This window comes from Lichtheimia ornata (genome assembly GCF_029851405.1).
Source record: "Lichtheimia ornata isolate CBS 291.66 chromosome Unknown scaffold00010, whole genome shotgun sequence".
NCBI lineage: Eukaryota > Fungi > Mucoromycota > Mucoromycetes > Mucorales > Lichtheimiaceae > Lichtheimia > Lichtheimia ornata.
Window position 1 is genome coordinate 222,456 of NW_026695330.1, and position 13,253 is coordinate 235,708.

At 44.1% G+C, this 13,253-nt stretch overlaps 3 protein-coding genes across 3 annotated transcripts; 1 reads left to right on the forward strand and 2 right to left on the reverse strand.

Annotated features, from left to right (window-relative positions):
* Positions 1-188: 188 nt before the first annotated feature.
* Positions 189-7,161, forward strand: O0I10_003202 (uncharacterized protein; the record flags this gene model as incomplete). Its single annotated transcript, XM_058483274.1, has 3 exons — positions 189-195; positions 254-283; positions 338-7,161. 3 exons carry the CDS (start codon positions 189-191, stop codon positions 7,159-7,161), a joined length of 6,861 nt encoding a protein of 2,286 aa, XP_058345893.1.
* A 1,168-nt stretch (positions 7,162-8,329) lies between these two features.
* On the reverse strand, positions 8,330-10,019 carry O0I10_003203 (uncharacterized protein; the record flags this gene model as incomplete). Its single annotated transcript, XM_058483275.1, has 9 exons — positions 8,330-8,369; positions 8,427-8,453; positions 8,521-8,593; positions 8,648-9,146; positions 9,207-9,329; positions 9,391-9,447; positions 9,503-9,586; positions 9,648-9,757; positions 9,839-10,019. 9 exons carry the CDS (start codon positions 10,017-10,019, stop codon positions 8,330-8,332), a joined length of 1,194 nt encoding a protein of 397 aa, XP_058345894.1.
* A 2,688-nt stretch (positions 10,020-12,707) lies between these two features.
* O0I10_003204 (uncharacterized protein) lies at positions 12,708-13,059 on the reverse strand (the record flags this gene model as incomplete). Its single annotated transcript, XM_058483276.1, has 2 exons — positions 12,708-12,727; positions 12,804-13,059. The coding sequence occupies 2 exons, from the start codon at positions 13,057-13,059 to the stop codon at positions 12,708-12,710; spliced, it is 276 nt and encodes a 91-aa protein (XP_058345895.1).
* Positions 13,060-13,253: the final 194 nt, after the last annotated feature.

Consider the following 13,253-nt stretch of genomic DNA (forward strand, 5'->3'; position numbering starts at 1 on the left):
TCAATTGGGGAAATATTATTCTGTACTTGATCATGAGGCAAAGATGATACGTCAGGTCATTGGGCTGGTTTGCTGGTGGAATTAATGCACGCTTCGATATGATCCCGCCCTCGTTTTCCCATTTTCTTGACCCGCTTTCTTCCCTCCAAAGTGCACCCCACTTTAGACATTTCATTCCACAGTAGACAATGCAAGGTAGATTGTGGTTGTATTGGTTCCATTTGATAACAAGAGACTCACTGAATTGTGCTAGGCAGTAAACGCAGCATTTTCAATTCCAAACGTAGGTGTAGTGTCCTTGTCGTTCCTACCCAAGCATTACTAAGATGAGCTATAGTCCGTTTTCTGTCATCACGCAACAACAGCACTGCCACAGTCAATCACGATCGAGACTCGACAACGACATTGGATTATGCTGATAGTACCTGGCAACAAGAGGATACAGCGTTGACGCCGATATTGGCCAAATACAAGCAGCAGTTGGATCGTATTCACAGTATCTTGGATACCATGCATGATGTACGGCGACAGGAAGAATCGATCGTTGGTCGTCTATGGAAGTGGGAACCAATCATGACAACGTTAAAGGGAAAGTGTGGCGATGGAAATGAGGTCATGTTCGAACACGAGGGCCATCATGTCACTTTTCAATCCGCTGAGAGCCGCCAGCTTAACGACGTTATGCAATGTTTACGCAGCGATATCAACACCAATTTGTATCGATTATTGTTTGAAGCACGAATGACACGCGTAGCAACACAAACGTTGATTGACGATACCCTTTGGACTATTCATCATCGATCAAGTGCAACCAACAACAGCAGCACCACGACGCAAAAAGATTTATCGTCATTGCGACAAATGCTTGGATCCCTTTTTGCAGCAGTTGAGCAACTTGACTACCGTCACCATGACGAAGAGGAAGTGGAGGAGGATGAGCAAGAGATTGCATCACAAGAGGTGTCTGCATTTGTCAAAGACGTACGCACGTGGATCATTCATGTATCGAGCATATACCTTGGTTTGGCGCCACTTGCAGATCGTGGAGTATTGTTGGCGCATTTATTGCACATGAGAGGAGGGATACAATGGGCCATGCCACTTGTCCAGTACACGTATGAACCAAGCAATGACAATGACCGATCTTTGTTTATGCAAGAGTACATTGGCGCGCTTCGACTATTATTGGATCCAGCTATGCACCATGACCCACCACCTTGGATCGAAGATGATTATCTTGCATGCATAGATCAGCTCGCCATTGTGCATGTATACGATTGCATTCTTTCAGACATTTTTCGCAAGCCATCCATACATGCTGATTCCAAGGGTCTAGAGCGGTTGTTTACGTTTTCAGAGGAGCTTACAACAGTGCTCAATACGGGGATTCAGGCATTTGCAAACAAGAACCATACCAACCTCATCAAAAGATTGGCACAATGCGTATGTCGGATATCACAGAAATTGGCTAGTCGATTGCAAGGTCAAGAGCACATGGATAAGTTTATGGTCAAGGTGGTGGATGGATTTCTCGCTATTCAGGATCCGAGCGTATGGCAGTTTTTGCCGACACTTCCGTATCATGCAGTATCGATTGAGACATTATGCAAGATTGCAAAGCACGTATTGGATATCCGGGAATACGACATGTCACGGGATTACAAGCATATCTTTCATCACCTACCTGATATCACTCAACTCCTCAGCTTCCTTGCCAACAATCACGTGCAGGGCATCTTTCTATTGGGTTGTTTGTGCAGCATCATTGTTGCCATCCCACGTGATGCTACGCGTAGCACTGATACGCCATTACCGATTTGTTTGATCACCGTCATTGCGCATGCTTTATTCACTGTGGCCTTTCTCGATACCAGTATACGCGACATGTATTATAAGGATGTTCGAGACAACTTTGGTACTATTTGTTCTTATCACCCATTCACTATATCCTTATTATTGCGATGGACTACGGCACATTTTACTGAGATGGAGGGCAACATGGCTATGTATCTGTTTCGATCATTACCCATCCACCACTGGAAAGTACTCAAAGAGGATCTCGTCAGCTTGCATGAGTTATTATGTGGCAACAAGGAGCAGCATGGGGATAAGAGTACACATACACCACAAGCCATGTTTGCACGTTTTGTGTTTGAGCATATAAATTTGGATTATGGAGATGAGGAGGATGGGACACTCTCAAAGTCACAGCCATGGCACAGTCGACGGATCCCATTTCAACCATACGAGATCCATGAGGAGTTGGCATTTCTGCTACTTGATGCATGCCAGGTATTCCATCCACTCCCCGACTCTGACCACAAAAACGATCATCTCATCAAGACTGTTGGTGTTGCAGTGTCCTCGTATTTGCCATCCATGGGTTCCAGGGCAACATTTTCTTCAGCATCACCATCAAACAATGACAACATTATTGAATGGGCTTGGAGGATGGCAATGAAACTCAAGCTTTATGATTGTCCTATCTCATCACGTGCTTCGGATATTGATGCATCCATCACTGGGGTGTTCTTGCGAGAGATGCTGCATACAAACAATGACATCACGGCTTCGCATGCTGCATTGGTGGTGTATGTAGCCTTATTGCTATCAGCGACGAGTCGACATTTTTTACGTTTCGAATGTGGCAGTGGATGGGACAAGATGCTACTAGTATTACGTCGTAGTGGAAAGCCCGAATCAGTGGTGTATGCGTTATCTGATATTATACCCGCCTTTGTATACATGCATGGAGATGATTTGTTCAATGACAGCAACCTCTACAACTTTACACGTCAAATGCTCGACTTCAAATCAGACCCGATGCTTGCCACTCACACCAGTGCATTGATACAAAAGACCACGCATGACCCGTTGTTCTTGGAAGGATTGAATGGAGTGAGCATGATGGTGGCTACACATATCTGGCAAGGTACCTTCATTGATTCGACTGTCATGAGTGAGTTTGCATCAGAGGATGGTGGTGGTGGATTCTCGTATCGTGACCTAATTCTCCATTCGTGGCTCAAGACCATGTTTCAAAGACATGATTGGATGTGGAACGAGCACCATGTCGCTATTATGGATTATATATGCAAGGTTGCCTTTTCTTTACAACGCCATGATTTGGTGGAGATGATGCTAGGCGAGGAACACAAACGATTATTGGCAGCACAACGACAAAAGCCTCGTAAATCAACGTCGACACCAACACCACGTTCACCAAAAAAGCAAGAACAACAGCAAAATCGTAACCCACTTCGCATGATCAAGAACATCCTTCCAGATACAGCATACTCGAGTTTGTTGGCGGGCGAATGGTCACTCACTTCAATTACCACCACCAATTTATTTCGTGCACCAGGCGTGGAACAACACTATCTATGGTTTGCTTTTCATGTATTGATGCTCGAGACTGTTCAAGATCAAGGATTACGACGATTTTTTGGACGCCAATGCTGTATGCAAGAATCAGAAGACGTTGATGTATCAGCCATGTTCAAGGATATCAGTGATGCCAAGCCTGTGGAATTCCTATCACCTTATCGATGGCTCCAGCATGTGTTGATTTGTCCACCTGATCATCCATTGATGCCACTCTTCCTGCAATCCTTCTTTAGCCTATACTATGCCAGCATTGAAGTGGATGGCAAGCGTGTCTTTTATGGTGCAATGTTGTTTTCCAGGAAGCAGGAGTTGATTGAAAGATTACGTGATCGTATTGCGTTTTTGCAAACTTTCCATGGGCAACGAAGATCGTCCGCTGGTGACCATAGCAACGACCATCATGAGACAATGCGACAAACGTATTATGCCATGTGGCTATGGCTCGATCGGGATGCTGATATACTATCAACTACGTTTGACACATCGACATTGCCAACTCATTATTGTCCAGAACGTCTTGCATCATGTCGACAATTCTCGACGGATAATGCCCCGAAGGATGATGAAAAGGATTGGGAACCTGAGCAACCTTGGCACAAGTGGAGTAATTTATGGTTGGATCTCGTGGATGTGGATAGCATGGAAAAAGCATTCAAAGACTTTCCTTGGCCAGGCACAGAAAAGTATTATGTTGAACATCCAGCATTTCCACCTCGACCTGGCATGGGTGACGACAACAACAGCAGCAGCAGCCATAGAGGAAAGCAAAGCGTGGCACATCACAATGCCGACAATATTATCAAGGCTGCTCCTGAATATCAACCCAAGAAGCCTGCACAGCGATTGACGTCCACCGAGTTACTATCTGCAACAGCTGAATCGCTTATTGGAACCACCATCCGTACTATGGGTCAACATGCTGAGAAATTTTATGGGCATTTGGAACGACAACGGATATTGGATGCGGATTACATTGACAAGGTCAGCAACTTGTATACCAACACGACACAAACAGAGCATGTGGAAGCCAAATGTGCACGAGCAGATAGCAACCATAATGACAATTGTTCTCGACCGGCCTCTTGGGATGTGGATGCAAGTCGCGTTGAGACTGATAAGGCGATCGAGCGTGCATTGAAAGAAAATAGGCAGGAGTCCGATCAGCTTGTGTTTCGATCTGTTGATGCGACCGTGTGTATCCAGGCGTTGATCACGTTCCACAAGTTTGATGCCATTGTTGAACAAGCCAAACAAAAAGCCAACAAACGACCCAACAATGCACTCATTCATCTTGGCTGGTCATGTCTTGCTTATGTTCTTGATCATCTCACTCACGAGACCCGTGATTATCCGCCATTTCGAACCGTTGTCCATCATATGAGCAAGTTGCTTGGAGAAGCAGTAGCTGATGAGCCGCAATACATTGATCGATTTTTCTCACTCGTTGACAATGATAAGGATCGAGTGCTTTTGGTTTATCCTGCATTTCGTCCTCATGCAGACAACAAACGTCTTGTTGCAACATTTGATCGTGTGCGGCCATTGAATTCACCAGGGCAACTCAAACTCTTGCCATTGTTCGATATGGTGGCATGGAGTACGACATCGTATGCAACAGAGTCAATGCGTCAACAATTTTATACCAAAGCATTCAATAGCTTGCAACAAGCGGTGGCTCAAGGTGATGAACAGCTATGCAAAAAGTACACGGACATGGTACTTGCGTTGATGATGCAGCATATTGGTACAAGGAAGCAGAAACGACCTGAGCAAATCAAGGTGCTGGATGGGATCCTTAACCTATTGGCCGATTCACGTGATAGTGCTTGCGATGCACGTATTATGCTGATGGATACATTCACTACACAACTTGGTGGCAAACCATCTGAAGCCATGGATACATTGCAAAGCAAGAGTGGATCCTTTGATGGTGCTCTTCATGAGTTGACTCGTGATGGTGTGATCTCTTGTCTTGATTTTTTGGGTGAATCTTTCATGAGTACCAAGCATTTATTCTCAACTTATGGTGATGCAAGCCCTGCTTTGTGTCGTCTACTTGTCTGCCTATTGAACGACAATCGATTGATACAACAAGAGACGCGTGATGATACGACGCTTTTTATGTGGAGGTACTTGGGCCAATGTTTTCATCCATGGTGGCGACAAGATTACAATGATTGCAACGACCTCGAATTTACAACGCACACAGGGCTCTTTTTGCGAGCGTATCATGATACACTTTTGAATTTCATGCATGACAACCTCATTGACAATGCACAGCTTCTTGGATGGCTATTTGCATACTATCATGAGAAGCTACTTTTACGTGAGCAACATGGCGATGGGGGATGGCTTGAACGATTTGGCAACACGATTAGCGATCTTTCATGGAAGCATATGGATATCAATACCAAGGTGTTACAACGTATACGACAAACGTGGGCATTGGTGCGCAACAATAGGCGTAAACGTATCGCGTACCTGCATTTCATTTGGCACGTGCTTTCACCGTGGATCACATCAAGGCCTGTAGCACATGATACACAGCAACGTTTACATCATGTCGAGATGGCTTTTATATTTGTAAAAGACGCTGATGCAATCTGGTCTGACGATGGCGAACGCTTGGAAAGTTTGGATCGCACATGGCGATCATTGGGGGCACGATATCCTGAATTATCAACACAATCGATTGCAACATTGACAGCGGAGTTCAAGGACGACTGGCATGGTACAATGCAACCACTTGAAGCTGACAAGGTTACGGGGATGGCATTAGCAATTGCATGGGTGCGAAATATGACTCGATTCAGCAAGCCCAATATTCCCATGCGGCAACGTCGTATCTTTGTTGACTTTGTGATGGCACTATTGGCAGCATCCAATGACAATGATAGCGATGATGGTCTAAGGATTAGACACGAATGGGTACAACACTTGTATGAAGTCATTGATGCTCATGCACCTGAGGATGCTCGTGGTATGGAATTCGATGAGATGGTCCTTGTTCTCAGTAATCTGGCTCATGATCTTGATGGCTCCATCACATCCAAGACAAATCGCCCTTGTACACTTGTCGCCCTTTTTGCTGCTTTTGCTCGTTCAGGCACCATCACCAAGGAAAGTACACAAGCTATGGAGGAATGTATCGAGCAACATTTACGCGTATTTTCAACATCACCGTCATGGCAACGACTTGGTGAACTACTTGCTTCAACCAATGCGGACTACAGCCTTTTGCTTCAGCATAGTCTAGACAATGGGTGCATGTTGATGGTGTGTGTATACATTCAAGCCAAGGAAAGAACGGATCCACTTGCAAGTCTTGCCGAAGAAGCTGCCGCCATCATTTCTATTGCCAAACCCAATCGAAAGACGGTGCACCTTGTACGCATGTTTGCGACTCTATTTCAACAAGCACGTGATCAGGAGCAAAGATTACTGGCTAGTATTGTGTCATTGTCACGCACAGCATCAAGATGGAAAGCACAGGCCATGGGGGAAGATTGGCATGTTTTTGCAGTGTTGTTGGATAGCTTTATTGGATCACGATTGCAAGCTCGTGGCGTGCTCAGCCCAATACCATCACCCTCACCATCAGCTGACGGTTGGATCACCCCATTGGAAAAGATGAAAAAGGATAAAAGATACAAGCCATATGCTGATTCAGTGAATCAAGGGATCGAAACAGTCAAGGATCATGATCGCTGGACGATCTGGGACCTGGAGCAAGCAATTGACCAATTTGGACAAGTCTTGGAGCAAAACAAATGAGCATCACATACTTCTTAATACAATGATGATACCATGTTAGAGACACATCTTTATCAATAAATGGACATACGTATGTCACCTACAACAACCACCTTTCTATCACTTCGACTCGGTACTCCAAGATGGTTGACCACTTTATCAGTTCAGTCAATCATGACAACACTTCCCACGCCTAATCATATATAAACAAGGCTGTTTTCACCAGAACCATCATACACCCGTTCTTTCTACTTGTATGTCATCGTCAACGGTCTCTGGTAAGTCTCAAGGATAGTCTTTATTATCTGATCCCCAAATTGAGGGTACTAGGCCGTTACACAAAATGTGATGTTGACAACATCAACCGCTCAGTCATAAGGTTTTACGAATAAAGAAATTCCATGATTTTAGCAGTATGCAAACCCCCGGGTGTAAACAATGGTGCATGTTTTCATTGTGTAAAATGTGGTCATTTCGGAGATCTCCTTAGGTATATAAAGCACTTGAGATTGGTTGTTAGCATATGATCAAAACACTTGTCCACATAGAGCAATATGAGAAAAATGAAATCCATTACGATGCTGCTTCCTCTTTTCCTCGCCATATCCATGGCCATTCCTCATCATAAATACCGTGGCAAAAACTCTACTACAGGCCCACACGGTTGCCAACGATACCATTCCCAGCACAAAGATCCCCAAGCTATGGTATGGTTCACTTTTTTTTGGTCCATGTCCCTCTTAAGCTTCATCCAGATTCTTATTTCTATCATTATGCATTTCAGTAGAAAAACGAAATAGTCCCAAGGTGCTTATTCCATCGCTAGTACATGTAGTTTAAAAGCTGTGTCAACGACAACAATCAGAGCAATAAACAGGTCTTGTCTATCAATGGTTAAAGCATGAGAGCGACTCTAAAATGTGTACGGGGAAGGTGAAGCAACAAGTGTAAAGGGTGTTAGGTGTGATCTATGTACCGGGTCATGAGCAGTTAGAGGAATGGGGAGGTTGCTATACATAAAATCCACCCACTCACTATCATCAAACTTATCCTACATCAGCTCCTTCCAGGTAATGCAAAACCGTTCACATGCAAGCTAATCGATTGTTATGTAATGTTTTATGCTATTCATTCATGATATTGTGGTATATGTATACATGTGATGCGCTAATGAATGGATTGGAAACAGCTACTTCTTGTTGAGTGGGCTGAATTCGGAGCCATCAGGCCTACATTACAGCACATGAGTTGTAAGACCAAAAATACACGATGCCATTTCTACTTACATTTTGGGTCTGCGATTGACAGGAGAGCTGATAGCATGAAAGCAAGGAATGATCAGTGAATGATCCTCTTTTAGATGGCCCATTTCACGCTTACTTTTTGATGATGTGCTCCTCAATGATACGGTTTTCGTTTTGATCCATGAACTCAGCAAAGAAGGAGTCATCCGCTTCAAATAGCTATTAGTCACCTCTAACATGCTGAATAACAAAAAAAGGCTTACCACTAGCGAAACTCTCATCTCGCATAAACAGTTGCTGATTTGGAGGCACGGGACTGACAATAGGAGGCTCGTCGTCGTCATCATCATTGGAAATGATTGGGGAAGGGGTTCTCTCGCGTCTTGTTGATGATGGTTGGAGTTGTGGAGTTGTAACAGGGCGTGAAAAGAACGGCTGCTTCCTTGGTGTTGGGGTAGCTGTTGTTTGTTGTGTTGTCAATGGTAACTTTGGGGTTGAAGTTGATGGACGTGTTGTTTTGTTTGGAGTTGGGGTTGAAGTTGGAGGAAGTGTTGTCTTGTTTGGAGTTGGAGTTGAGGTTGGAGGACGTGCTGTCGGCTTCGATTGCTGTATTGTGGTGGGTGGTTTATTCGAAGGTTTTGATTCGGGTTTTGGAGGTTGATGTGTGGGTTGGTGAGCAGGCATCTCGGTGGAGATAGATGCAGAAGGTGGCGCTTGAATACATCGCGGATCACGGTATAGCTCGGATGGTTTGAAGGGTGGCTACATTGGTTATGCTTAATGATCATGTCGTCCTCTTGAGTACTTGATACGATGACTTACTGCTGTGGCTCTCATGCGTCCGATATTTGATAAATACGTCTTGTCGTAAATACAGTTACCCATCGCATTTCCAAACATTCGCAAGGATCGCTTAAGAGCATCGGTACAGGCTTCTTTCCGTGCCTATTTTGTATATCACATAATGAGCATGATGGTGGAGAATATTGTATGTAATAGTACTTGCCTTTTCAAGTGATGCACCTTTTTGTCTCACCCCTTCTGAGAAACCATATCCACAATCCTACCATCATCCATTAACACCTACGCCCACACATTCATTGATGGCTATAGCATACCTCGTGAAAATTGCCTTCCTTCAGAGTAACACGTACAATAGCTGATACGCCTACTTGGTATCGACCATGCTCATCCACTTCGCACTGGAAACAAATACCTGATCAGTGAAACTGATATGGTCCTATCGCATAAAATAACACCTACATAGTCCACATGTTGATTGCGCACTTCTGACGACCATCCATCATAGCCGAACACCTCATTCGCAAGCTCAATGGCATTTCTTCCTTCAATGTAGGTCAACTTGGCACCACCTGGTTGTTGTTTTTTCGATGGTTTGCATTAGCAATCCGCAGTCGTACAGCTGTTGTCAATCTCGTTCTTTTCTTTCCTACCTGGACCAGCACGAGTAGAAAGGAATTCTGGGCCTAGTTGCTTTCGCAATTTGCACGAACGCTTATAACGTTCCTCGTCGTCAGGATCATCGGATCGTGGGTGCTTCATATGCAAAGGAAAGAGGAGCCAACCCAACCCAGCCAACGATCGCCACAAGAAATTAATTCCGAGATGTTGCATTGATATGCGTGAAGGCATTTTTACTGTATCGTTGGCTTTGCTCTGTTGTGCTTGCCCATTTTCTATTTATACCTAGCCCTTCCCATTTTCCATCGCGATCTTCTATGTTATCATCATTCAAAACGAAAATTACCTTGCTGCTGATAGGATCTCGTTTCCTTTATTTCAACCTCTCAGCATTGTTACACGCTTCCAATACAGTTCAAATGCTTAACAATGAATAAAGACCACTTTTCACATAACGATCACCCTTCATCACGCTTACAACTCATAGCGGAAAGATAAAGGAACCCATATCTCAAAATTACACAATGAAACGTGGAGTCTTTATGAGGGCGAAATTGATTGCCGTGCCTGAAAGCACCTTGTCTGAAAATATGAAGTTCGTAGTAGCCAATCTCAGGATTACGAGATGTCAGCCCCAAAAAAAGGGAAACGACGTCAAAAACCCCCCCCCATCGACTTTGGAACCTGGTATTGAGGGGTAACAAATCACTCCAATGAGGAAGATAATTCGATATGGGACAGAGGTGAATGGCTGAACGTGAGGTAGCACTGTAGTGCCGTGTCAAAAATGCATGGTTGACAGGTTGCACAAAAGAGGATGTTTGTAGCTGTCGTGGAAAGAGTGTAAAGTACGATCCAAGTGTTCAGAAAGATAGCTTCAAGCATAATGGTCAAGCTGAGATAATGGATACATGAGTACAGAGCTCTTTTTGTACGCGACGTATGTATCCGGATCATTCATTGTAAAGTCCAAGGGAGCATCCATTAATCATATAAATTCACATGTAAGGCTTTTATAGCTGACTAAAGTGATAGGGGATGGGTGGGTATGTGGGTGGATGGGTGTGTGTGGTGTAATTGAGTAGCCTCAGTGTAAGGGCAGTGTGGGATTTAAATTGGGGACAGCAGCTCCACGACTTGAGACATAGCTTCTCTTACTTTTTCTTCCTCCTCTGCTTTTACCCCATTCACAACATCCCGATCAAGGTAATGTATTATAAAAGAGTGCTCTTGTTGGCTGTGAGGCATTGAACATGCATTCTCAGGGAGTGAGCGTGTCCAAGGGCTGAGGAATGGAGCGTGGTTGCCATGGCGATATTGTTGCTTCCTCTTCTTTGTTTCGTTGCTATTCCCGCTCTACGCTTGGTGCCAACAGGTACATTCAGAGTCCAATGTTGCAGTCGAATTGGTTCCATTGACGCGACAGCTTGTATAGAGGGCAGGTTTGGTTTCAAGACGTTGGCTGGTTTGGCGTTTTGTTTCGGCTCAACTATTCTATACCATGGTTTTCGGTTTCCAGTAACCAACAACAACGGGTCTTTGTGTATATGGAAAACGCAAGTACAATGAAACAAACAATGAAAATGGTGTTTATTGTGTGTGTGCTAATAATGAATTCAATAGGTTTCTTTGGTCAGGCAATGCAACTTGGGGGATCATCATCATCATCTCTTTGGGTTCAAGTCCCAGCCTGTATCAAGTGGCCGCTGCGTCGCTCTGCACAAGCCAAGTGTGCTGGAAAAGCTTCTTGGCACGCGTCCAGGGCTCTATAGGCCTGCGTTTGAGTTGATGGGTCGATGACGATGGGTTGTTGGAAGAGCATGGTCACCGCGTTGAGGTAAAAGGGGATTTGCAATGGCTCGGCCGTGAATGTGTTGAACCAACACGCTCTTCTCGTGATAGGCTCGTTCTTTCCCTTGAGGATTTCTTTTCATGAGGTGTGAAATGATGGGAAGGATTGGGGATCATTCTTTCTTTGGAGAGGATGAATGAGGACAACTATGAGCCTGGACTCTACGTAAGTGATGTCCTTCCTTGCCATGGATAGAACTGGCCTTGCGTGATTCGTGCAGTGCCTTCTCAAGAACAAGGGATCGCCCGACATTGCTCGTATGGTGGTGATTTGGTTTGTGAATTCCTTCTGATTTACTTTCTTCCTTAGAGAGGATCGCCTAACGGTATACCAAATCATCATCATTCCAGTATCAGATGGTCTAACTTGGCTGCTTTTTATTTATAGAGACGACGATAACGATGATTACCACATCCACAACAATGACAATTACGATGATTACCACGTTTCGCAACAATGACGATTACAATAATGATCACCACATTTGCAACAACGACAATGATAACGACAACGAGATTCAAAAGGAAGCCTGCAAGATCCCATTCTTTTCAACTTGTGTATTTTTGGATGTTGGTGTGACGGATGAGATTGACGACTGGTGACGACTACGAGTACGAATGATGACGGAGGACGAAGACGACGATGGTGGCAATGTAGCAAGATAGCTAGATGAAATAAAGCATTGTTTATTTATTACACGCTTGTTGGACGTTGCTAGCTTGTGGATTACATACCATTGCTTCGAAGATGCAATAATAAGGTGGTTCGGTTATCGATCATACAAGAGTATATGGCTTTTGTGGTACCATAAGGAGGAGTGGGATGACCTTGAGAGAAAAAGTGAAGCGATCTGTCCACTGAGTTTCAGGGTGAGTGGCCCATCAATATATACATATGTAATGTGGTTGCGTAAACATGTAAGCTTATTGTAAGACCATTACTACTTAGGTAGTGTTAAGCCATCGAACGAGAAACCGCATGTTGACAAGTGAAGCGAGCAACCCTGTTCTAGTCCTTTATATTGACGAATTATCATATATTTGATCTATTTATTTATCTTCCTTCCATTCTATAATGAATAAAAGGATCACATCTTAGTTAGCTGAACGTAATCGTGATGGCCGCAAAAGAATGTTATGTATTACCTGGTTGGATAGGCTTGTACCCATCACATTTACAAATGCCTTTGTACTTTCCGCATTGCACCACATTTGAATGGCCAATGCCATTATTCTTGCAGTAATCATCGCACAAATGCTTCGAACGAGGATCGTCAAGACTTTGACACTTGGTGTTGTTGTTGTCACTGGTGGATGCTGGCATAGGTTTTGCTGCCGCAAGATGATTGCACATGGTAACGCATGCAGCCACTGTCAATACTGCCGTTGTTGAGAACTTCATTATCAAAAGGATAGGTGATTAGAGAGAAAGTAGGAGGAAGAAATAGCTCAATACACAAGGGAGGATGCATTTTAACTGCTTACCCCTTTTTCCAAGATGATAACGGACTCCGGTTTTACAGTAATAGGAATAATGGCGTGTATACCAGATGCTGTGTTGCTGCTCTTTCTTATGCATTGTATACGCCAGATCGA